The sequence below is a fragment of the Diadema antillarum genome, unplaced genomic scaffold (assembly GCF_040938485.1).
Source record: "Diadema antillarum isolate AM-2024a unplaced genomic scaffold, OU_Dant_1.0 scf00000081, whole genome shotgun sequence".
NCBI lineage: Eukaryota > Metazoa > Echinodermata > Echinoidea > Diadematoida > Diadematidae > Diadema > Diadema antillarum.
In genome coordinates this window covers 436,993-464,320 of record NW_027270970.1, presented here as the reverse complement: position 1 = coordinate 464,320, position 27,328 = coordinate 436,993, and the positions used below count along the sequence as shown (strand labels likewise).

General features: G+C 35.8%; 1 protein-coding gene across 4 annotated transcripts in view; it reads left to right on the top strand.

The window, feature by feature from the left end:
* Positions 1 to 1,183: 1,183 nt before the first annotated feature.
* Positions 1,184 to 27,328, top strand: part of LOC139717740 (uncharacterized) — a 75,752-nt gene continuing 49,607 nt past the window's right edge. For 3 of the 4 annotated variants that reach the window (XM_071629244.1, XM_071629245.1, XM_071629241.1), the window contains exons 1-4: positions 1,184 to 1,549; positions 3,959 to 4,012; positions 16,212 to 16,229; positions 24,077 to 24,140. In XM_071629244.1, the coding sequence (XP_071485345.1) occupies positions 1,382 to 1,549; positions 3,959 to 4,012; positions 16,212 to 16,229; positions 24,077 to 24,140 (304 nt within the window). In that variant the 5' untranslated portion in view covers positions 1,184 to 1,381. The remainder of the gene's footprint in view (positions 1,550 to 3,958; positions 4,013 to 16,211; positions 16,230 to 24,076; positions 24,141 to 27,328) is intronic. The other variant, XM_071629243.1, reaches the window with a different exon arrangement.

Below are 27,328 nucleotides of genomic sequence, written 5' to 3'. Positions count from 1 at the left end.
ACACACCACTACACATACTAACATAAAAACGTGTTGATAAATAATTTAATACACTTAAAATAACAATAAAAATGATATACTAAACATACAACACACAACATAGGCCGTATACATTAACAATAGTTAGAAAACTGTTTACTTTACAGATAAATACGTTTTCAAAGAGGATTTAAATGAAACCAATGAAGAGGACTGACGGATAGGCTATGCTGTGGTATTCCATGATCTTGGACCAGCTACCGAAAAGGACCTATCACAATTACATTTTGTTTAAACTTTAGGACGAAAAAAGTGATTGGTGTTGTGATATAGGCCTATGACTGCGTATTGGGACAGGTGAGGTATAAGTAATCCTTTATATATTATAGACTAATATTACAAGTTTGTATACGGTACTTTATAAACACAAAGTTCTAAACACGGCATGCTTTTCAATAGAGTAGACGTAGAGTGTCAGCTTGGCTGAAGTCTTCTCCGTAGAGTGGAGTAAGTGCCCCACAGATGGGAATTTGATTCCAGTCTATCATTCAGATATTGACAAGATGACATCTAGGGTATATTATGTGAAATAACGCGACACAAACGGAATCATGCTTGAACAGATATATATTCCTTAGAATCAAGAAACAAAATGTTAATATTTGAAACAATATTATTGATAACTGGTCGTAAAAATTAATTTTGAAGTGATTCACATTTAGTTTAATTAACACTGTTTGATTTTTCATTCGTCGTCGATAAAGCCCTTCTGGTTCAGAAAACTTTTGATGTGACGTTACTGGCGTCATTGCAGACCTGGAATAAGATGTATGCAGCAAGCATCACAAATAAAAATATTCCACACGAATACGACATAAATTATTTCATTTTAAATGTGCAGTTTCGCAGCAGGTTTGCAAATCAGACTGCGTCGCGACGTCGCGACGGTGCATCACTGGGCTAATTACAGTTGTATTTATTATTTGAAGGCGCCACGGCCTCGAAAACTTCAAGACTCAACGTCCTGTGGGCGTGCGCCACTGTTTCAGGGAGGGTTCAATACATAGGGGAAATACGTAAGCCGAACGCACCCCATCCCCATAACCCACCCCCTAATAATCGTGCTGGCACGCACCACCGACTCCAGTGTAGAAACCGGTGCTCTGGTGGACGAACCCAGCCCTACCTGGTATCAGGGGTAATACAACCTGTACTGTACGTTTCTGCATACATTTGTAAAATTGGTCCTGATCACTGCACACCGCTCACTCAGTTACCAGGATGTGACGAAACGCCGTGAAAAGAATCCTGTGCGCTGATAAACAGACTGCAGACTTCATAAGGACATAATAACGACCATAACTTCACATGTGGAATATTACCTAAAGAATCGGAGCAGACGATGGAAGTGTTCGAGGCGAAATTCGACTACGTGAAACAGCGCAAGGACGTTTTGAGTTTCAGAAAGGGGGACAAATTCTATATTATTGACAAGCCCAATGGCGAGTGGTGGAGTGCGCGGAAACTCAGTGACAATAAATTCGGATACGTGCCTTCAGTTTATTTAGAGGTACGACAGGTTGATGTTTTGTTTTTGTATACTTCGCAAAAAAAGCATACCTCTCCGAGCGTGAAAGTTACTCCGGAATGATGTGTGATCGTTTGCCTGTCCTGTACTCCGTTGTATCGAGATAACATCCCTATGTCATTAACGTTATCTTCATGATGATGATTGCCAAGTTTCGATCCTAAAAAAATCATAATGACAGCTCGACAGTCGAGTCAACACAGTTAGAGTGGCTCATACGTGGTGTCAATATCAGTCCTGTTGATACGAGACTGATTCCTCAACTTGAAACCAAATTCATATGTAGGATTAATGATGGACTATTGTAATGATTTAAGAGGTGTTTTCAACCATTTGATGTTAGAGTTAGGCAACTTGTGCAAGCATTAGTTGCTTGTCACTATAATGGCCTTCAAAGTAGTTTCGAACTAGACACGAGAGGTTAGAGGATTGCAAGTGAATCACAATGTGTAAGAAATCTGTCTCGTCTACGTTTGACTGTAAGAAATGATAATTGATTTTGAAAAGAACAGTGTCTTGCTTCACTGTTTGTTAAAGTTAAATGAACATTGAACTCAAAGTTCACAGCAGCTCGTCAGTTGTCGGGTGGTATTGACTTGATAATGCAAGTTGAAAGAGCCAGCCAATAATGAGGTGGGGTTTGTGACAGGAGTGCAGGGTGTAAAATGGGACATTTTGAAGACAAGGTATTGTAAGGAAATGCTTGTAATAAGACAATCCATTCCAAAGAATATTCTGCACCTCAAAAAATCTTAGTGACAATGTTAATTTTATTTCCTGACGGACTTGTAATATCCATTTGATTTGATAGATTCAGGTGATCGTCTCAGATATTCGTGGTACATGTATTTCTTAATCAGCAGGGTAATATCTGTACTTCAATATGGCATAAAATGAACTCTCAGAAAGGAACTTATTACCTAATGTTCACATTGGTATATCAATGTATGGAGTAAGATCTAGCAAATAATGGGGATGTTTTATGAAACACTCACAATGGAAAAATAGTTGTAGGGTTTCAAGGTTTCTCTTGAGTGATGATACTGATCATTTTCAGCTTTGTTGCCAGGGTAACTCATTTTAGAATATTAAAATACTGACTTGAGTTTTTAAACGTTGCTGTAATTAACATCCATAATCCGAAGGTATGGATTGGTGTTACTTTGCGAATATGAAAAGTATTTCCATGCCCGGGTTGTCAGCCAAGGGATGATACGCAAATTTTGAGAAGATAACACCTCATATTGTAAGCCATGAGAAGGCGTGTCGTTTGACCCAAAAGAAATAATACAGGTCTTGAACTTTCTTTTTTCAACACAAACCATCTAGAATTAAATGAGTTTATGATTTTGGTCCTTTGGAACAAATATGTGATTTTGGAATCATACAACAGATTGCTAAAGGTACAACTCTTTTCAGTAATGATCTTTGTAAGTACCTGGTATGCATCTTACTTTATCAGTTCACTAGAATTCAATGCACAAACCTCTACACTGAAATGATGAAATGATGAAATTGACCTTATGATGAGAATTTGATAAAAGGCAAGTATGATATTGATATGTCTTACTGAGAAATTCCGATAATCCAAAATTTTGAAGATTTTTTTTCCTGTTTTGTGTCTCTTCATGGAGGGTAGTGTGAAGGATGCTGTTTATAGAAATTAATGGTATTATACTTGGAAGCGGAATATTAGTTGACAGATGTTAAAGGTCCAGTGTACCTCTGGGAGCAGTGATTTAAACATTTTTCAAGATATCATATTTGACGCATATGTTTAGGTCTATTGTATCACAGAACATCCTACCATATAAAATTTTCGCAATAGAGCCTGAAATATAAGGATATATCAGTATTTTTCTCAAAATAACTGTAGACGGTTTAGTCTGGAAGCATTTTTATTACCTATCACATTTTGTGTATTAAACAATACTTAACATCGATAATTCGGATTCAGATTTTTGCAGTGGTTGTTTCTATCCCTAACTCACATTTTAGAACTATTTTAGCACTAATGCTGGGTTTTTGTTTCGTCTGCAAAATAATGGTAAATTATGCCTTTGAATTCAAGATTCTACTTGTTCAATTTGCATGGAACATTAATATTATTATCATTATTATTATTATTATTATTATTATTATTATTATCATTATTTATTTTATTTATTTATTTATTTATTTATTTAATTTTATTATTATTTTTTTTTTTTTTGGGGGGGGGGAGGGGAAGATGGGTAGTACTTGTGGTGGTTGGGTCAAAGGTCAATGATCCCCCCTCCTTGACCCCCCCTTTTGTTCTATGGCCCCTGTGAAATATCAGCATAACAATTCATCATGTACTTTTATCTCACTAACATGTGTACTGTTTCTCGATTATTTCCTTTTCCACAGAAATGTAGTGAACAATTTATTGGAAGACTAGTGCCAGAAGGAAGGAGAAACACGGTAAGGAACAAAAAGTTGATTTTTGCAGGAAAGTGTTATATTCTCTGTGGTATCTACTATTGTTTTCAGTAGTTGTTGTGGGGGCTCATATTTTTGTGTCTTTCCAAACTTGGCATGTTTATATCATATTCTTGTAGTCATTAGTGATGTTATGAGGAGTTTGTTGTCCATATTGTGTACATTCCTGAGGATTTAGTGATGTATAAATCTGATGTATTCAATGCTCAACCTTGGTGAGAAGTATCACAGTTAATTTCTACCGAACTGTTTCTTCAACCGAGTATCAATCATGTGTGTATTCCTTCCAACTCAAGGTCTAAGATTTCTACGTTTCCTTTCTATTGCATCTAGAGGCAAAAACTTGAGATGTACAATTGTATTTAACCCGTTGAGGACGGACTGATTTTGCTACAACACACATTTCCCATAGACACCTGCCCGAGTATACTCGGGACTCGTCCTCAACGGGTTAAGGCATTTTCTTGGTGACGTGAATAGGACACATAACATCATAAAGCAGTTAATCTAGAATCAAATTTCTTTTTGAAGCAATGGCTACCTTGCTTTGTTCACCAGTTCTTGCTGAAGTAGCTGTGAGTTGTATTTTTTTAAGGACAAACCAAATTTGACCTTGGAGATTACGTGAGATCTTTTCCCTGCATGGGAAAGTTGTGGTGCACATAAGAGGGGATGATTGCTGAAAATCCCGAGAAAGATTTGAGAAGTTGAAAAGAAATGTAACCATGAATGTCATTGTGTATGTGACAAATTGTATATTGGTAGGTTGTACTGTCTCTTGCTTTATATGAACCAACTGCTATTTACAGTGTAGTTTACATTTTGTCATTGTGATATTTTTCTTGACAACAGTATTGACCTCCTAGTTACAGAAGATACATGTATGTAAAAAGAAGGCTGTGGTATAACCTAGTATTTCTTACATTTATGTAGAAAATGTTTTCTTGGATAAGGTGAATGATTGACATTTTCTGAAGGAACTTGAAGTACAACGAAATGAATGTGACCATGGCAGCTACTCTGAGATACCACTGCAGTACAGGATGGGATTGCTAGTTGACGTACCCTCAAGTTTTGACTTTGAAGCATTGATAGAGATGAAAGTTATTTGATGAAGCTACAAATATATAGTGCCGTTCTCATTGCAAAATGTCTAAATTTGGGATAAAAATTTTGGGATAAAACATTATTTTTGATTCAGTGTTCTCACTGTTAAAATGTTCAACTATTTGGGTTGTGATTATTTGTGAAGAGCTGACCTGTGCATGTAAACCGATGTGTTGGCTCAGTAAGTAGAGCGGCTGCCTCACAATCGGGAGGTTGTGGGTTCGAACCCCGGCTGCGTCATACCAAAAGACGTTAAAAGATGGGAGTTGCTGCTACCTTGTTTGCCGTTCAACAGTTGAAAAGGTTAGAGCAACGTCGAACTGGCGCTGCTCAGTGGCTGCCGGGCCCACGATCTATTGGGCAAAAATTTCCATTTTCGGACAATAGAATTTGGAGTTTATATCCTAAACAATTATTATTATTATTATTATTATTACAGTACATGAATGGTATGCTTGCTTCTCAATGCCAATTCAATTTACTGTGAGGCACCACAACTGGTAAACATTATAGTAAGGAGCAACATGCACAGTACCTTGTAGGGTATAAAGCTTTGAAATGTTTTGTTGTCTGTGTTCTCACTATACAACTTTATGTTTATTTTAAAAAAAAAACCAAAACAAAACAAAACAAAACAAATTACACAAAGTAGTGTGATTTGGATCCAAATCTTGAAGAGTAACATGCTGTTTCTGCTCACACTGTCAAAACTTTTAAAGTTTGGGTTAAAGGGATAGTACAGTATTGGTGGAGATAAAAAATTGGGCTTTAACTTTTTTGCGAGATACCAAGAAAACACTTATGAAATAGTACAGAGCATACCATTTTAAGAGGAATTCAAAGTTTATTTGATAAAAATCGGGTTTGGAATAGCTGAAACGTCCAAAAACAAAGTAAAACAAAACAATCGTAATAAAATGTGGGTCCCCACTGTATTAGAATTGCTCTGTTTTGGATATCTCGGCCATGTCAAAACCAATTTTCATCAAATAAACATTGAATCCCTCTTGGAATTACATGTTCTTTCATATTTCATAAGAGGTTTCTCACTATCTTACCAAAAAATGATAAAAACCTGAAGTTAAGTCTCAACCAAAACTATACGATCCCTTTAAGATCCTGATGGTGATCAAAGTAACATGTTATCTTGAATGAAATGAAAATGGTACTTATATCTTACATTGTTTGTATTGTTAACTGGGCTGTTGCTGTTGTTATTTTATTGGATTCAAACAAACTCATTCTCTCTGGAATGGAGTTTGCTAACTAGCTTTTATAAAAGTCAAGGGGTGAAAGAAAAGGAAATGTCGGATACAATCCTGTGGATGTCTAATGATGACTTTATGACATGATACAAGGGCAGTCTGTACCGACAAGTAATCTTTTATCGCAGTGCACAATACATCAACATCAATCTTATCACTTGGGGTATCTTAATTGTCACATGTATTGCAGCAGTGCTCACATGCTGCATTGTGGAGAGTGGAAAGAGATTGCCTAACCTGCTCTTTTAATGAGTATTTTGTGGCTTTGTGCTGGGAATTCTTTATGGTAAGAAAACATTCAGCACACACACACTCACACACACACACAGAGAAGAAGGATTTCTTGGAATTATAAACTATGATGTTTATCATACATTTTTATCTTTTTGTTTCAAAAAGTCAAAAATCAAGTCATCTTCTAAACCTCTAACAATATATTGTCATTTTATAATCACGGCGTTTGTAACCATGGAAGAATGTGTAAAGAAACAAAAAGCAGGATGTACAATTGTATGCTGTGTTCATAAACCACACTGGCACTCCCCACTATTCTGTTTTTTTTTTTTTTATATTGTATTTGATCTCAAGATAGGTATTTGGCTACAGGTACAAAGTGAATAACCATGAGGCTGAGAGCTCAGAAACAACGACAACAAATCTGAACTGTACCAGCTCTCCAGTCAAGAACTTCCTTTAGGGAGTCTCGGTTTCCAGTGCACATTTCACAGGAGTAGACACTTTATCTTTTTCTCTTTTTTGATGGAGAGGGATTTGTTATAGATTGCGACGTTAATTGAAATGGCCCCAGGGGTTACTTTGGCGATCTGACAGTTTATGCCATTCATAATGCAAGATGCAGACATTTATGCACAGTTAGTATAGCGCAACTGCCCTCAGCCTTTCCCTGTACTGGATAGCAATGATGACAGATCTGATGTTAGTATTTCGATGTCTGGAGAAAATGGAATACAGATCAAGATGATCAAGATGCTTTAGAGATCCTGATGCATTATTTTAGTGTCACACACATGATAAAGCATATAGGTGTAGGCGGTACATCTCCGTGATAAATTTTTGTCTTGTGATGCTCTGTCTTCTATTCGGGATTTCATTCCATAATGGACAACAGACTTAGCAATGTTGGTTTCTAGTTGTGAAAAAAAAATGTGTGCTAGATTTACCCATGAAAAACAAAAGAGAACAAAACAGGAATGCAAGTTACTGTTTTGATATGATACATTGTATGTACATTTGTGTAAGAAGTCAGATGATGAAATGTATGAAGCAAAGGTCAGTGGTAGATTCATATCATATTGATTCCTTGTTTATTTTTATGTGTGTGTGTGTGTGTGTGTGTGTGTGTGTAGGTGTGTGTGATTTATATCATTTGAATGGTAATGAAGTATAGATAATTGAAATAAAAAGTGTGTGTGTGTGTGTTTGTGTGTGTGTGTGTGTGTGTGTGTGTGTGTGCAGCAGAGAGAACACTATGAGTACATGTAAATGTGATCTTTGGTTGACACCAAATATGGCATGGCAGGACAGTTAGCAATTACTGTAAAAGTTGTTTCTTTCGCGTACAGAAACTTTCGCGGTTTCCATCGGTGCAGACTTTTTCACGTTCGGACTTTTTCACGTTCACGTTTTTCACGTTCGGACGTTCGGACTTCCATCGGTGCGGACTTTTTTCGCGGTCGGTAATGATAGCGTTGTACAAGCAACGAGTTCAAAACATTTTCGCGTGATGTTAAATTCGCGGTTCAACCTCAAAGCGCGAAAAGCGCGAAAATAAAACCACCGCGAAAGAAACCACTTTTACAGTAGCAGGCATCTCTTTATACCAGTTATTCAGTATGATGTCATCATGGAGGATGGATTGGTTTCTATCACCTCATCTGAGCAATTTCACAGTGTGATTTACTAAAATTTACAATATTTTTGCTATCAATGCACACTGGAGTAATGGGAAATAAATACGGGCAAGTCCCTCTGGGTATGATGAGAGGAAAGTGGGGGGGGGGGGTGAAACATGTGCATAGATGGACTAATGGGGCGGAGGAACGGCTTGAAATGGATGCATTCTGTGTAATGAGAGCAGTGCTGAGGCAGTTTCACATGTGTGCTCATTAGTGGCAGGAGCAGAGCATTATATTCACTAGTCAGGTGACACGCGTCGGGTGCTAATGGTCAGGGTTCAGGATCGTATTGCCAATTAGTGTAGGATTGTATGAGAGTCTCATCAGGGTGAAGATAGAAGGAAAGGAAGAAAAATACTCCAAGATTAGTTTTGAGAGCCATGAGAACGTACATACTAGAAAAGGATATTTGTACGTGGTAAGTGGCCGAGAGTAGAGAAGGAAATGTCTTTAAGGAGGGTATTAATAAAACGGTTGTCAGGTGATATTGCAATATCCATATGGAGTTGAAGAAAGAAAGAATAACATACTTGACCACTTGATTAGTAGTGAGTGGTGCTGAATGTATAGTCTTGATAGTAGTCTCTGGTATGGGAACTTTTCCTCATTTTCACTGATTTTATTTGTAATTTTCCTTTCCTGTGCTACATGTTTGTCATAGATCCCATGTGGAACTTTAAAGTTATAATGTACTAGTAATTATTATTAAAAAACAAACAAACTATAATTATATTACAATGGCTGTGCAAACTAAACCTTGGTAAAATAGATTGACCCATATGGTAATTCTGTGGTACATTATTTTTTTTTTTTCGTCAAGGAGGGGCTCATTTATAACTAAGGACAGAAGTACTGTAGCTCTGTGTTCATTGATTTTGTATTTGTCTCTCAAAATTTCAGTGAATACTAGGCTTTTGTAAGTAGTTTGATGTGTCCATCGCATATTAACACTGATTTGATATGTAAATTAATAATCGTCTGACAATTTGGTCATTGACTGATCAAAGATTACTATCATCTGATGAAAGAGTGTCATATTTGTATATTTCTCTGACTCTGTGGTTGCAGATATGACTACCTGCCAACAGAATGATTGCAATATCAAATATCCACGTTTACACTAAATTAAGATGTATGCCTAAGTATGTACACAATATGTTAAAATCTCAGGGATTTTGTTTTGCTAGAATGTTCAAAGAGATGAACACCAATTCATGGCTGAGAGTCAAGAGCAGACAACTAACAACAGTGATCATGGTCAACTTTATTTACCTTCTCTTGTAATCGTGTGGCAGTACAGTGTATTTCTCCTTTCCTTTCTATGAAAATAGAGAGGTATATACCTCATTATTAAATGTGATTTGTAAGCCCTATATTGGTGTATTCCTCCTCATGCTGTGAGTCATAACACAGTCACCAATTCCAGTAGGCAGGTATTACATACTTGGTCGAATTGACCCTTTCTATTCTCTGTGTTGCAGGCCCCATTGTATTCTCTTGGTCCCATCTATTGAGCGTGAAGCCCATGATAGGATTAGTGGGAGCTAAAGATATAAGAGAGACGGTGTGCTCAAGCACGTCCGTGGCTTGTGTCACCAAATTACACGGGGCACAGCAGTTTGTAGAGCCCACTGCATGAACAATATGCCTATTGGTATTGAGTAGAGAAAGCATTCATGGTGGTTGATTTGTATTGGGATTTGAACCATCAAGAAATGCACTTGAAATACAAACTACTGTTTTGAGCAAAATTTCTCTCACATTTTCATTTGAGTACATGCATTGTATTAGTACATCCATGGGTATGTTTGCTGTGCCCAAGGCCTTGTTATCACTGGGATGTACACAGAGTATATGAGAGAATAACCAGAAAGGTTTGCCACTTGTCGGGGGCCCTACACACAAACGGAGATTTGCATGGGGTGGGACTGATAGCATTGTTTGAATGACAGTGTGTTCCTAGGGTTTGAAGTCATATGACTCGTATTCTTCTATCTCGTTATTTCAACAGTTCCAAGATGTGTGCTATTTAGAATAAGATAGTGCATATTTACCTTCTTTGTTAGGAACATTTACATGAGGTAAATAAAGTGGTCTAATGGACAGAAAACATATTAATAGAGTTGTTCAGTTCATGAGTCTTTTGACAGCTGCTGTTGACAGAGTTAAATCTGTGTCTTGAGATGACTTCTTGTTGAGCACGTACAACCAAGATTGACTTTAGAACAACAGAAAATACAGAGCAGCAGATGAAGATGATATTGATATTAGTGAAATGCTTCCTGCTAACGTGTTTACAGATTCGTGCTACAACTACTTTAAAAAGTGGTAAAATGCTTTTTTTTTCAGAAATGATAGTGAAAAATGAATGAGGTTTTCATTAAATTCTCAAATGTAGAATATATTTTTTTTTCTTCTTTTGTGGCTGCAGAGGATTTCATGTCTAAATATTAATATCAGTATCGACATCAGTATTTATAGACACACTATGCTAATATGAGGTAAAAACAGAAGAATGATCACTGTGTACATTTATTGTCATTTCAGTTTTAGATAAATGTGAACCTTGTTAAAGCTGGTCAGAGTAGAAAAAATCTGCATGTTGTGTGGATATCTGTGAACATATGATAGATGACAAGTGCGTCTGTTGTTGAAATATAGGCCTCTTGAGTGAACAGATTCTGATTCAATGCACTCTTGATGAGTGTGATGTACACCTGTACAACATTTAAAGACATAAGGACTGAAAGTGCAGAGTAATAGCGGAAATCCCATCATGCACCACTTATGTACACTCATCGATTTTATTAGTACCTGTACATAAGTGATTGCAAGTGTACACAGGTCCTACTTATTCGCCTTTCACTTTCAGATGTCACTGGAATCTGTGGCACAAAATGTCAATGTGATATTGCCCAGAGGGGGTTTTCTTTTATTTTTTAATTTGTTTTTAAGAGAATGAGTTTGTTTGCCAGGAGGATCTTAGTGCAAGCTTTAATATGAAATTATACGTTCTGATTTTTTTTTCTGTTTTGTGGGTGTACTGTTATGACTATCTTTCTGTATCTTCTGCCTCACATAGGCATGTCATGTAGTTTATCTCAGTAGCCACATTCATACACAGGAGTTAGGTGGAAATCGCTTTTTAGTTACCACTGTTCACGCACACCACGCAGGAAGAGTTATTGCAATGTTTAAAAAAATGTATTGGTAGTAATTGGAAGGTGACCCCAGGCATCTGAGTGTGTGGACCTACGGTGACAAGTTGAATTGTGGGATTAACAAAATTTATAAAGTCTGAGTATACTCATTCATATGTACCATGCAGGGCAAATTATCCTTAGTTAAAGAAAAACCCAAACAAACACGCAAAAATAACCACGTGTGACTGATTTTTGTACTGTGATAGAGATTGTGATATTTTAACGATTTTATTGTGTTTACTCACAGAAGTCAGTGGTTTTCACATAAAAAAAAATAAAAGCTGTCCCGAAAACCCGGTGATTTTGGATGTGTGAATGCAGCGTAAGTGCCAGCTTTCCACCGAAATTCCACGGCTTCATTTTGTGTTCATTGGTCCAAGTGAATGTTTCATAGTCCTCGCCATACTCTGGCAGTATCTGGGATTCTCATTGTGAGGGCTAGTTATAATTTGGACTGTCACTTTCTCTTAGGAGACAATTAGAGGCATATTAGAGGAGCTGCAGTAAGAATTAAAGGTCCTCTTTACCTTTGGGAGCAGTGATTTAAAAAATGTTCAAGATATCACATTTTGATAATGTGTAGGTCTGTTGTATCACAAAACATCCTACCTTAAAATGAAATTTTCGCAATAAAGCCTAAAATATAAAGAGATATCAGTGTTTTTCCCAATAAACAATAACTGTAGACAGTTTAGTCTAGAAACATTTCTATTGTAACGATTGTTCACATTTTGTATATTTAACAATTACTTAAATAAAACATTGATTATACTGATTCAAATCTTTACATTGGTTGTTTCTATCCCTATCTCACATTTCAGAACTATTTTGAAGCACTAAAGCTGGGTTTTTGTTTCATCTGCAAATGGTAAATTATGCCTTTAATGTATGGTCTTGTACAGGTAGTGCTCACACAGACGTAGCACTAGGATTGACCTATCACCATTATAAGTACATGCTCAGTTGCACTGGACAAATGCAAATGAACCATGTGCAACCATTCAATGTCGTGTACTGCTAGGCAGTTGTGGAAAAGTGTAGTGTTGAGCTGGTAACATCGGAAAACAAACAAAACAAAGAGCATTTTGATGACAGTGCAAATGTTTGTTTACCTGCCTTCATGCATTCTGGATATATTTGTCACCTATTCAGGAATTATGATAGTGAACTATATTTACGAAATATGTGATTTTAATTTGATTGTAATGTATGCAACCAGGTATGAATAAGTGAACTTCTTTCTGTGTGTAATATTTGATCATCAGGCCTCCAGTACAAACTTTTCAATATGATCTCAAATTTGCTGTAGATTTCAATTTGTTCTTCTTTTGTTTGGAAGCCCCCAGTTATGGCCATCATAAGTTGCAGTGCTCTGAAGTTGGATTGATCTATTCTGCCTACAAACCTGTGTATTGCATGAATGTTTTTCATCATCTTGTATGTGAAATACCACTGAAGTAGGAAAGATTTGCAGAAGATGGTTACTATCTAAAGAAATTGTATCACCACGATAAAATGCTGACCCTTGTAGATTATATACATCTATCACACAGACATAAACAGGAATGCTTTGATTGATTTGAACATCATCAATTTATAATCTAAAGAGTGTAGCATCACACGGACCAGCCCTATTGGCTGGCTGCCTTCGTCACATGTCTGGGATGTTTAGCATAAAAATTCTCTTCACTCTTTCTGCCAAAAAATTATTCATACCGGTACTTTGATATTCTTTTTTTTTCTTAATTCATACAGCTATTCTGTTCTGGTAATTAAGGTCTTCTAAGTAACAAGCAGAACTATGGATTTTTAAAAAGTTTTTTGTTGCTTTTTTTTAGTCTTCAAAGAGAAATGCAAGTAATATGCACTACGTCTAAGCAATACTGGAATCATATGACTGCAAGTGGCTATATGGAGTACCCCTCAAGAAACTCCCTCAGTTGGATGCTAACATGAATGGTCACATTTGTTACGTCTGACTGCGTTTCCTTTGGTGCATTTTTCCTAACTGGACTTTTTTTTAAATGCTTTTATTTCTGCTCACACCAGAGATGACATGAACAATAAACCTGTTCTCAGTAGGGGGGAAATTTGTGGCATTGAAATTTGTAATACTAGATCTTTTCTATTCACACTGCAGTGAAAACTTGTGATATTGCTGTACTCAAGAAAACTCACCATGCACTCCACATGAAATTGGCTCACCAATATGCCTATGATTTAAAGCAATGTGTGATGTACTGTACATAATAGCCTGCCCAGCTAGCTGAAAACTCACCATTCAAATTTCATGTGAGCCTTTGGGAAATAATCCAAATTTCTTGTTGAAGTCATGTGACAAGCATTACATATACATTGAAAATTGCAGCACCAACTTTTTTACACAGATAACATTTTTTTTTTCTTCAGATTTTATTCCAATAAGACTTGCAATTTTATTTGTATCGCTTTTGACATTTACTTCAAAAGCAACCTTCACCAAAATGTTGCAAGTTCTTTACAGTCACCTTTTTAAAAAAAATTGTCAGTGTAAGCAACCCTAGTAATTCTCCTGTAGGATATAATTATCTTTATAGTGAGGTTCTTTTCACTCATCCCCTTCATATACAATGTACAGTGTATGTCAATGTGTCATTTTCTAGACTGGTTTCTTCCAGTAGTGTAAGAAGTAACTGATTTTGTCTTTTCTTGTGGCATGTTTCTCTGATATCTTTATTGACTCATACTAAAGCCGCCTTCATGGATGTGTATGTACGGCTGTGATTATCAGTATATGAACAGTGGACATGGTTGCTTTGCTTCTCAGCCTTATCTGGCTGTTCATGCTCAGGATTTACCAGTAAGAAATTCACCTCTTCTTTTGCTAATTGGTCCTCCTTTGACATCCAGTGTGACAACGTTCATCGGCATTCCATGTTTTGATATGTCTGATATTCATGGTACTGTGTAGGTCTAATATAACACAGGAAGGAGAAAGAATTGACAGTGTGTATGTTGTGTAAATCCAGTGTTCTATGATATGATTAGTGCTTGTGTATACCTTTTTAACCAATTTCAATATAAATGCCCTATGCTTGTAAACAATGTTTGTGTTATGTCTTCATGGTTGTTTTTCATATCTTGTTTAATCTAAACCAGAAGTGGACATGAAGATGAAGATGTGCTAAGCATATTGAGTTATCAGTGGCTATGGTATGTTTTTCCACTCTGTGAAATGCATAGCCATGAAGTGAAACAGAACACAGTACTTACAATGTATCACATAGAGAAGAAGATGTCCTTTCCCCTGGCAAGTGTTTTGAACATGATGTCATGTAAAGTTGATTGGTACGCAGTGCACTGAATTGTATCCAGATCTCATGAAAAAGGATGTGTTCCAAATTTGAAGCCTCAAACATCACTTGGTACATAGTTACTTTTGCTTGTAAGAGACTTTGTGGTAGCTTTAGAAAGGTTACTAAATTATGAAAATGAAAATCAATATTTCTGTCGTAGACATTCTTTGCAGGAATCTGTTGTCGATCAGCTGCAAATATACATTTGTATGTCTCCAGTGTGAACACTTGTCATTGCTTTGTTACGTGTGGTTTGTATAGATGTGGTGACTTCAACATAACTATAAGACTGTGTGTCAAATATCATACTTAGAGTTGTAGTTTGTTGTTTCTCTGTAATGAAGAATGTCATAATTCATCATGAGCAGTGTGTGAATTGAGAGTCTCATCCGACATGTATACTCAATATGCTGGATATTATACAGCAAATAAATGATGTATTGTATGTGAATATTGTAGCCTACTACAGTGTATATGAACAGAATCATGCAGATGTATGAACATGTGTTGTCTATGTAATATTATCAACATAACTACAATTGTAAAGATTCCTATAAGCTGCACTTGACAGAAACATATCAGAGTATTGATTGTGATCATGCTGGTATTTGAGACCACAAATCAGAAGTGATACCTCAAAACTTTTATCTCCCATTGAACACAACAACCAAGAATTAGAATAGATGTCCTCAAATCCATCCATCGACTACTTTTACCTGCTTTTGTTGGATTAAAGTATGATTGTTGCTTGCAATGAAAGTACACATGCTCTCATCACTTTGGAAGCAGAAGGACATAAAGCCACAAGAGATGATTCTCCTCCATATCCCAAAGAAAGATCGTGAACTGGTGAAACATATTCACACTAAGTGTCCTTTTTGCTCTGTAGAATGAAAATAGGTACTTTTTGTTTTCTTGATTATGAATAGAAAAGTAGAAATAAAACTCAGAAATAGAAACTAAGTGAAGAGGGAATTGAGCTTATGAAAGAATTGATTAAACTCAATTTCGATACCTCAAAACTGTGTACCTCAAGTGCTGCTATTCTTTCCCCTCAAATTTACTGTGCATAATTGTGGTTGTCCAGTTTGCATGCTTGTTGGATTCTTGGTAATGTGTCATGGTTAAAGTAATGTTCAACAACATCAAAAAATTCTGCGTATAAATCTTGTGAGTCTGTTGCACAAAGCTGTTACATGTCCCATTGAAAAGTCAAAATCTATGGAAATCAGTATAAATCATTCTTGCACAGCCCTACGTCATTGCTCATTGTTTACACTGGCTTTCTTGAATCAATCTATTTATGAATATGATATCATTGTTCATGTATCCCTCCATCATGCTCTGTCGAACAGGCCAAACCCGTCTCAAAGGTAAGTCCATATTTCACAAAGTTGTATGCCTGCATTCCTGACATTCCAAAGCCCCTGATTCCTCCTCATGTATTAGCACTTAACAAACCATCATGTGATTTGTCCCAACAATTAACCATTTCACCTGGTTTGAACTGGTGTACCGCTGCATGCCAATGTTTATAGACCCTTTTCTGTGGTGGACCCGATAAGGCCTTGGTATGTGCAGCCTGGTATGTGCATGCTTTTGTTCAGGGCAAACTCTGATATGAGTAAGCCAAAACTTTGGCATTGAAGTATTCAAAAGTTTGAATTTACCAGATGAACTGCCAGTGATTACCAAATGAACAGCATACAACACTGCATAGTTGAGAAACTGTATCCTGACCACACTTTAGATAGTACACCATTGTATGTCCTATCCTGGTATCTCCCCCCCCCCCCCCCCCCACCTCCACCCCAACCCCCATTATTCATAAATTAGGCTTCCAAAGCTCATGCCATATTCATATCAGCATGTTGTACTTGTTTAGCAGGTGAACTTGTCTTTCATGGAACTGGGAAGAGAAAAAGGAATAGAAGTAACAGTATAAATAGATTTTTAACCACAAAGTTATTCAGAGATTCATTGGGTAATCTATTTTTTTTTTTACCTTTTCAAACTCTATCGGTGTCTTGAAGGGATGTCATTTCATAATTTTAATTCTTTTCCCATTCACACAAGGCGTATCCTATACAGTATATCACATTCGCTTTTTTTATGAATTATGAATTTAATTTTTGTGTACTTTAAAAGTTGAACTTTTTTCCAGTGCATGAGGTATTGTTTGTGCTCAGTTGAGGAAGATAGATTTTATGTGTTTTAATTCTGTGAAATCGAAACATAAAATAATGTTACATAATATAACATAACAAGCAAAATGTGCTTTTATTTTTCACTGGTTTCATGTTGCTGGAAAAGTGTGAAAAATTTCGACACCACAAACATTTTCTCTTTTACAGTATATTACAACAGCTCACCTTTCTATAGGCAGAATAACTGGGTTTTCCATCTTCCAGATGAAAAATAAAATTTTATGGTAATTTTTTTATCATTCAAATTATAGTTATGTCTTAACACTGAAAGAATATATTAGCATTATAGCAAATTCAACGAAGTAGAGTCGCAATGTAAATGAGATAACAAAATCAACATGATTTGTAGTTGGTTTGGGTGTATGTGAATACGGCTTATATTTTAATACCATCATCATATACACAATTAGATTTGTCACCATGGGTGTAAGTTACTTCACATGGAGCGTGGAATGTGGTTTTGCATGTTATGTACGTCATCATCCCACTTTTACCACAATATATGGTTTGAATATCAACCACAGTGCACCACCACAACAATTTGAAATTGGCACAACATATTTTATCACCATGACATTTGTTTCATTTGATGGATGCCAGTATAACCAAGCTTGTGCTGTCTTCTTTAACATATCACCAGTTATTGAGTACATGTGGCAGAAGTCTAAGTCTTGAATACAGCGAAATAGTTTTAGATAGACTGTTCAGAACATGTTCTGATCTGTTGATCATGTATTTTGCAGCATATTATGAATAGTGTTTACTAGTACATCTTAAACCAAGATACAAAAGCTTGCAGGGGATAAGCAAGTGAAAAGATGGTGGACACATGGATTAACATTGTGTATAATACAGTCTGTACACCCCACCCCCAAGTATAGACAATACTCTATCCTAGCATTTAGTGGTCAAAATCTTCTTTTAAAAATTGTTCTTGGAACTGTATCAGTGCTTACACATAGTTTCTTGGCATCATCCAAAAGTTCACACAGTCTGAAATTTTAGATGTAATTACCCAAAAAGAAAAATGGTATTATTTTGAGTTTGTTATCAAAGTGACTAAATGTCAGGAGCAACTAGCAACAAGGATCGGTTACACACGAGAGAAAGTTCGTAACTTGAATCATCATTGTAATGATGATTGCAATTTGTCTTTAGAATTGTCGGACCTTAGACACGTTCGCTCGAAAACTGTGATTAGAATTCGAATTCTCGAGCGAAGGCGTTACGTAATCCTTGGTGACTTGTCAATCCAAACAACGAGGTTCTGTAGCGCGCGCTTTCATACTAGCTGGCTCAGCGCAGCTCAGCCTCAGCTCAGAAGTGCTTGAAAGGTCACGTAAGCTCCGCCCCTCAAAAGAGATTTTGGAGGTCAAGCAGTACACATGCAAATTTCGCACCGTAATTTGAGTGAAACTTCACTGGAATTCACATCCGGACTAGAATTTGAATTCGTGATTGTGATTAGCATTCATGATTCTAATTTGCTTCCACACGTGCTAAAAATTCGTCATTAGAATTATTTTTCACTGGAATCATCATTCAAATGATGAATTTTTGACCGTGTGTAACCGCTCAAAATTATCCATATTATGTTATATTACTACTATCAAGAGACCTACAGCTATTATCACTTCCATCACTACCATTGCCACCACCATTGCCACCACCATCGTCATCATCAGTACCACTACTAGCTTGCAGTGACTCCATACTCTCAATATTTGTGTACAAATGTCCTACAAAGTTAAAGGGACTGTACAGTACTGGTTGAGGTGGGGATTCATGTTTTGCACATTCCTAAGTGAGATAATGAGAAACCTCATATGAAATATGAAAGAGCATGTAATTTTAAGAAGGGTTCAACGTTTATTTGATGAAAATTGGTTTTCAAATGGCTGAGATGTCCAAAAAAAGTGATAATAATAAAAGGCGACAGGCCACAACTTTATTAGGATCTCTTTGTTTCACCTTGTTTTTGGATATCTCAGCCATTTCAAAACCGATTTTTATCAAATAAACTTTTGATACCCCTTAAAATTGCATGCTCCTAGACATCTCGTAGAGTGGTTTCTGAATATCTCGCAAAACGTTAAAAGCTAAATCCTCACCTCGACCAGAACTGTACACACCCTTTAATGTTCACATATGTCCACTTTGCAATTTTCTATATCTATTAGACACACAAATATTTTTGTGGGTCACAAATGTTTTGTACATTATATGCTCTACAATCATGTCAGCATGAGAGTATTATAATATTTCAGCTCCTTGCACAAATATGAACAAGATATAATTGTAGTATGACTGTGATCCAACATAATGAGCATAGTTATACTTGTAGGTACAAACTTAATTTGGTTTAAAATTGAAGTTTTTTTTTCTTTGTTGGAAACAATCATATCATTGAAGAAATGTTTTGTCTGGTATGAACATTGTTGGATTGCTGTGTACCATAAATTATTTAGTGTGTATTAGTATACTACTCTTTCACAAGTATACTCACTCAAGGTAATCAGTAATTTTGGTGTTTTGAATATTAAAGGGTACACAGGGAATTATAGATACTACTCTCTGTTAATATTGTATGCATCCTACTTTACATCAGATCTTTTTGTCTCCACCATAATGGTATGTATTTAGTTGGTTCATTCAAAGAAACACATTTTACATTTTGGTGGTTTGGGCTTTGAAACTCATTACTATTATGATCAATATTAGCATATGTTCTGTTTTGTGATAATATTATTTACTATTTCTTGGCTATATAAGCTGTATATTGACTGTTAGCATAGTAAAATTAGCTATATATTCATGTTGTTTATTATCCAAAGATTTGTATGATACCAGTGATAAACATTCTAATATTATTAGTAATGCAGTACTTGACTTTATGTATCATGTTATATTCCATGGCACAGCACAATATGAATACATATGAATATAAATAGAAATCATAATGGAGTATACTGCACATTCAGAATATAATTACTACCATCTAAAGAAAGATGCAGTGACAATTTTAGTATTTATCTCAGAGAACAACAAATCATCAGTACTTTGCACAGTACTCAAATTGTGTTAGATACCTATGGTGGAGGTAAAGTAACAAACATTATGTTAAAATACACCCCTTGTGTCCCAGCTACAGAAAGAGGGTAAATGGACGAAATGGTAAAGAGGTGTACATAAGTAGGTGTTTGCAGGTAATTGCACTTCATATCACACTCATGGTCACCCAATATCATAATGATTACCTGGTACACAATTACACGTTGATGTATGTGCACATTATACTATGTGTTATAATTCTATATGTTGAGATCATCTGTGGGCTTACAGAGGTTGTCCTGTATTTCATTGTATGCAACTACAATTTAAGCATGTTCCAATGTAATATGAATGACAGCTTTGATGTAGCAAAATTTTCACTAGAGGATCATTTACAGTACCACACTTATGCTTGTAGAAGATTGCAATGGCAACTAATTTGTTGTTTCATTTAATGGAAATTTCTAAATACCTCCACCCCAGTAGTGATTGTTTTTGAATAAATCTCTCAGCAAGATTATTTTAATTGTACTAGTCTTTTGTAAAATAATTAGATTTTGTTTCCAAGTGAAATATGTTCAGCGATGTAGGGGATGATGAATTCCTGTAACAAATTGTGTACGGGGGAGTGGGGGGGGGGGGGACTGGAGTTGACTGTCCGAGTTTTAAAGTTTAGCAGCTGTGAAAAGGGAAGAAAAACAATCCTTGCAAATGTGTATGCATCCTGATTTGATAGTTTTCTCTTTTTTTGTGGCCATGATTTCATTGTAAAACAAATTAAGTGAGACTAGTGGGAAAAGTCATGCCCCTTTTTGTTTCATACATATGTACCAAGTGGGGTCTATTCTGTGTCCAAGCATGGACCTATAGGTCCATGGTCAAAGCAATGGGCTGTTTCAGCATTGTTATTTTCTACACAAATCATCGCCACAGCAGAAAGTACACCTGAAGCCAGTAGTTTCAACCATTTGCAGAAAAGTCACTACCCCTTGACATTTGGCAAACAAGCGCAAAATTTATGTTGGCTGAAACATAAAATTTTATAAGCTGTTTAAAATTCATGTTTCTTTTTTGGCGTGTTGCCTCCATAAAAATGGGTGTGTGTATTTGATATATGCATTTATGAATTTAACATAACTCTTTTACAAGTGACTGGTTTTAATGAGTTTCAGGGATACTATAAAATATAATGGTGTCTGGTGTCACTGTGCAGTATTGAAACCATCTGCTTTGTGTCCGTAAACTACAATTAACCACACCCATCCATATTTATTCCTTTGTCGGCTGGGGGGGGGGGGGGATGGACTTTGAATGTGAGTTCTGTGTGTGCTTGCTTGCTGTAATGTAATTATGAATTAGTCTGCAATAACTTCCCCCCAACACCATCTTTAAGGTAGGATCCCCAAAGTTAGGATGTAGATACATCCATCTATCCATATATGTGAAGTTCTAATGTGCCATCCCAATTTATAATCATCCTATAAATGAAGTCAATCTTCTTTTAATAGTTCTACAGAATTTGCAAAATGCTCAATGATATGTTGCTGGTCGCCAATGTTGGTGAACTTTAATGTACAATTGTATGTAGCTTTGTCTTCCATTAAATAAGAAATGTAGCTTTGTAAGGGAACTATAACCCTTTTCCTGTGTTGAAAGTGTGTTGAAAATTTAGGGTGAAAAGATTTTTCAAATGTAAATGTAAGCACACCGCATGCCTACTTCCCATCAAACAGCTCAGTACAGCCATGTGTTCCAGTCACCCAGAGTAGTCACAAGTGAATGAAAAGATGATGATGCAAGGAATTTATCCACAGTTTGCTGTACAGAATGTTGTGCACGAATGAATGATACTTATTCATTGTAATGACAAAAGATGTATATGAGTATGTGTTTATATCAACTCATCTGCATCAACCTGCATGTACAGCCCAGTCTAATACTAACTCCAGTGAATATGGTTGTCAATAGTGTAGATGTTACTAAAGTTACTTTTTCTTGACTGGACGAGTTATTTGATTTTTGTTCTTTACGCGAAGAGATGTAAGACGCAATGAATAGAAATACAGCACAAAGAAGTGTCTTAAGAAGTATCAAAATAAATGTTAAGAACAGAAATGTGATATAGACGACAAAGTAAAATGGGTGATTAACAAAGTGTTCAGTCAGTGGATGTGGGGATATTTAGTACAAAACCTTGTTTGATGAGGTAAATTTATACAAATTGTGATTAATGCATAAGATGAGACTGTCATAAGCCATTGCTTGAAGTGATAGCAAAAAAAGAATACATCTGGATGTACAAGAAAAATGTAGAGGATTTAGAAAATAAAATGTCATTGTTTTAAAAACTCATAAAATCTTCAAGGGCTAGTAAAAACTTGCAATAATTTTCTCTTTCTGTGATTTTTTTTTCTTCATATGTTTAGTTAAAGTGCTATGGATATTAAACTGTTTATGATGACTACAGAATGAATGATATGGAATGATTTTTGTTATGATTAATACCTGTCTGATGTTATTTCACTCCCATCTTTCCTTGCATAGTCATTACACATACTCTCACTTCTGTGTGATGGATGTTCTTAATCACGCTTTTTTGCAATGAATGAGTATCGGTACCATGGTACTCCTTAAAGTATAGTGCCACTACATGTTAAGATGACTCTTAACTCATTGAAGACTAGTCGAGTGTATTCAGGCAGGTGTCTCTAGGAAACATGTGTTATAACAAAATCAGCTCTTCCTCAGTAGGTAAAAATGGGTTAATTCAGATGAACATTAGAAGCTTTGTTATTCTTGAAACATGTAGTGGTACCATGGTACCGATACTCATACATTGCCAAAAAGCGTGATTAAGAACATCCATCACACAGAAGTGAGAGCATGTGTAATGACTATGCAAAGAAAGATTGATGTGAAATAACATTAGACAGGTATTAATCATGACAAAAATTATTGCATATCATTATCATTCATTCTGTAGTCATCATGAACAGTTTGATATCCATAGCACTTTAACTAAACATATGAAAAAAAAAACACAAAAAGAAAATGATTGATTAAGCTACGGTGTCTTAAGTTTTTACATTGAAACTGATATTGTTGCAAACATAGAGTAGATTAGGTCATGGTTTTAACACTCTGCAAGTTTTCTCATGTATACTCAAGTCTTCACTAAATTTAAAATAAAATAAAATAATGAACAAATTAAATGTAATGTAAATTTTACATTTTTACTGTGCACTAAAAAAATTGATTGCTTTCAACTTGACTGTAGGGCAGGATTTTACTTTAAAGGGACTGTACAGTACTGGTTAAGGTAGGGATTAATGTTTTGAACATTCCTTAGTGTGATAATGAAAAGCTTCTTATGAAATATGAAAGAGCATGTAATTTTAATAAGGATTCAACGTTTATTTGATGAAAATTGGTTTTCAAATGGCTGAGATACCCAAAAAAGTGCTAATAATAAAAGGCGACATGCCCCAACTTTATTAGTATCTCTTTGTTTCACCTTGTTTTTGGATATCTCAGCCATTTCAAAACCGATTTTCATCGAATAAACTTTTGATACCCCTTAGAACTGCATGCTCTTTGACATCCCATAGAGTAGTTTCTGAATATCTCACAAAACGTTAAAAGGTAAATCTTCACCTCGACCAGAACTGTACACACCCTTTAAGACTGACAAGCTATAATGTCTGCAGTATGATAGATCGCTTCCTCCACTTGGTAGTTAGGAGAGAAGCTTCACTCTCACATCAAGTTTTTTTTTTTTTTTTGCAGTTAATCACCCAGATCTTTAACCCTCATGATCCTGGAGACAGTTCAGTTTCTTCTTTGTAACTCTCAACTGCCAGCAATTGGCAGCAAAGTGCTTAAAAGTTCTAGTGCACGTCAATGACAGTTTGCAACAATTTTATCACTAGGTGTCTCTTCTATGATTGTTTTTCCCACTCTAGAGAGAGCATGACATTCACTTGCAAGCACTGGCCGAGCTGCATCAGAGAGTTAAACCTCTTCCTGGTAAGTACAACCAGTATCTTCTCAATTTTGTCTCACCATTTACAGTTTGCTATTTTGAAGATCTGTTGAATCTGAAAATGAATTGCTGTAAAAGTGGATATTTTTGCCCTCTGCCAAGTAAGCTGAATTTTGCCTGTTCTTAATTCTGCAGATTCAAGACATTACGTACTGGTACATATACTGGTACAAGCGAATATGTTCTTGTGCTTTTACGTAGTGCTAGTTTTTGGTTGTGGGAAATGCCCCCAAATTTCCCCTTTTAGAGTAAGGTTTGTTTTTAGAAGGTTTGTACAACGTAGATCTGAAAAATGAAGTATGGTTCATTATTCTGAAGGTTTGCACACGCTTTCTTTTCATTTTTGGATTAGCAAACCTTTAGAATAATGAACTTTATTTCATTTTCAGATGAACACACCTTTCGGAATAAAGAACCTTATTCCATTTTTGGAATAATGGATGTTTGCTGCAAATTTTCTCATTAACAAACCCTATTTCATTTTCATATTAACAGTTATCTAGGTATAGGGAATATGTATGTTTCAGAATAACAAACCTTATTAAATCTTTGGATCAGCAAACCTTGGGAATACTGAGCATCACCCTGTCTTACCAACTTGCTGAAATGCAGCATGTTCAAAATTCGGCTTTTCTGGTCCTCTGTGGAATGTATTTGTTTCACATTATCAGCCCTCTTCTTTAAAGTCTTTGCTGGATACCAGTTTCTAAAAGAACACAATTCAAAATTCTACATCACGCATGAAGAGCTACGCATTCTTTGGCTTAAAAATACTTGCAAAAATTTGTTTCAGAATATGTCCCTGACCAAAATCTCAGCTCATCTAGGACTGAAAAGTTAACAATGCAAAGAACTTTCTCAACTGGGAGAAAAAGACTTTATTCCTGCAGCCTCATCTCTCTTTTACTGAGGATCCGATCAGCAGAATCCATAGTAACGTTTTAACAGAATTTAAAGTTGAAATTTAAACTTATGTTCACATCTTCTTTGGTTAAATATTTGTTTGATACATTATATATTCTACCTCTCCCTTCTTGTTTTTACATAATACATTGCTCTAATTATGCCCTTCTGCCCCTCAGAACAGCTCACTAGATCAATTTCACAGCACAAATGCTGCATTTGTCATTATTATCATAATTTCTTAATTTACTACCAACAATGAGGTATTATACACCAGAAAGGACTGATGTCGTGTTTATGCATACTAGAAGGAAGTGGAACTCATCAAAAAAAATTTGTAGCTGCACGTAGGAAATTAACTACTTCTCCATATGTTTTATAACCCTGGTCATAAATGTTTGATCTGAGATCTGTTTATCACTAATGACATTGTATAATCTCACATTAAAATTGTTTGTAAGTGGTCATAACTGCATCATTTATGAGTTGCCTATGGTCATGAATGTAACGTGCAAAACTTCATGGGGTAAGCACGTAACATATGATATAACCACTGGATGAGATAACTGAAATTATAGCTTTTGATAATTGTGCATTATATTGCGAACAAAATTGAACAGGTGTTGCCATCTTCAATGTAGATGACAGTTTAGAATTTGTCCCCTGGTTACATGAGGTTATTCCCATTTAAGCGGAAGTTCAGTAGTTGCAAAGATGTGGTGCATTTGATATTCAACTACTTTATATATTTTATTACTAACTTATGGGAGGAATGAAAAATATTACATGTACTGATGTAGAATAATTGATTTCCAATTTTGTGACTTGGAGCCGACGGCCTTTTTCGCGGCATGAAATTTTTGCGAGTTGCCTCTAACATTTAATGCATCTAGTGTAAACAAGAACTTTTGCTTGCATTTTTAATTTTGTGAATATTGGCTCTCGCGAAATTTGCAAAATTAAAATGTATGCTAACATTCCTCATTTTACAATATGTATCAGTAGATGAAGAGTACTATTTTTTTTTTCTACCGAAACATCCAATAATGTGGAATTCCTTTTCGCTTTGTAATCATGTAAGCATTCATTGAAATTGAATAGGAGTCATTTATTAATGCAGAAGTTTAAGGTGTAGTAAAAAAAAAAAATCGCTTAGATATGTTTGTTGTTAACATGTTCCGATGATTATATTTTTAACCCATTGTAGACTAGTCTTGAGTATTCTTGGGCTTGGGTAAAATCAGTCCGTCTTCAAGCCTACAGCTACTGACTTTTCATATTTATACGAAAGTGAACTTTGAATTCCACCCGGCAACAGTTTCTTGTAGTTGTAATCTGTTTTCCTGTTTATAAGTCAATGTGTTTTCCTGTTTTTGTCAAATGTGTTTGTGTGTTTTTTGCATTTGTGTTGTATATTACTTTGTATGTATTGTTTTGAATAGCTAAAAATATGTCTCTTTTGTATTGGTATTAATTACTGTAAAACAAAGAATGTTTGCATGCATTTTAATTTTGTGACTTTTGCGAGAGACAAGAGTCTTGAAATTAAAATACATGTGGAAGTTCTTGTCTACACTATATGCCTTGACTGTTAGAGGTAACCTGCGAAAATTTTATGCTGCGAAAAAGGCCGTTGGCTCCAATTCGCGAAATTTCATGCCGATCGTGTTTTACAGTATCGTGTACAGTAGCTCTCTGTGAACCCAACTAAAAGAATGGAGTCAACTACATGACCCAGAATTGCTAGTGTGGAAGTCTTTACATTCATTGTACAAATAGCAAAACAAGCCAAGAGTAAGACCAGTATACGACTGGTTCCCGATGAACGCACTAGTAACACAGCCAGAATCTCAGTAGGGAATGCCAGTGGTAGATGTGCATAGTTTGTACAAACTGTACACGTTATATCCTCTGCTATGTCCGGAACTTTTCAACCGTGCAATTCCACCTTCAGATGAAGGGAGGGTCACCCTCCTTTTGCTAAACCTTGTGAGGACTCGTCATTTTTTTTCCCCTCTCTCTCAGTGGCATTATTTTGTGTGCCTTACCACGCATGACAGCAAGCTCAAGAATAGGTCCTATTGCTAATGTGAAGGTTCGGAATTGCTTGCTTCCATGGTAGAATACTCACCACAACCATATATATACAAACAGACATGCCAGTCACTTCTCTCTCTTTTTGGCCAACAAAATGTAGTATCTCTGAGATATGTTCTCGCTGCTTGGTTGCAATATCCTTATATTCTAAATGTTTTCCAGTTTCTTCTTT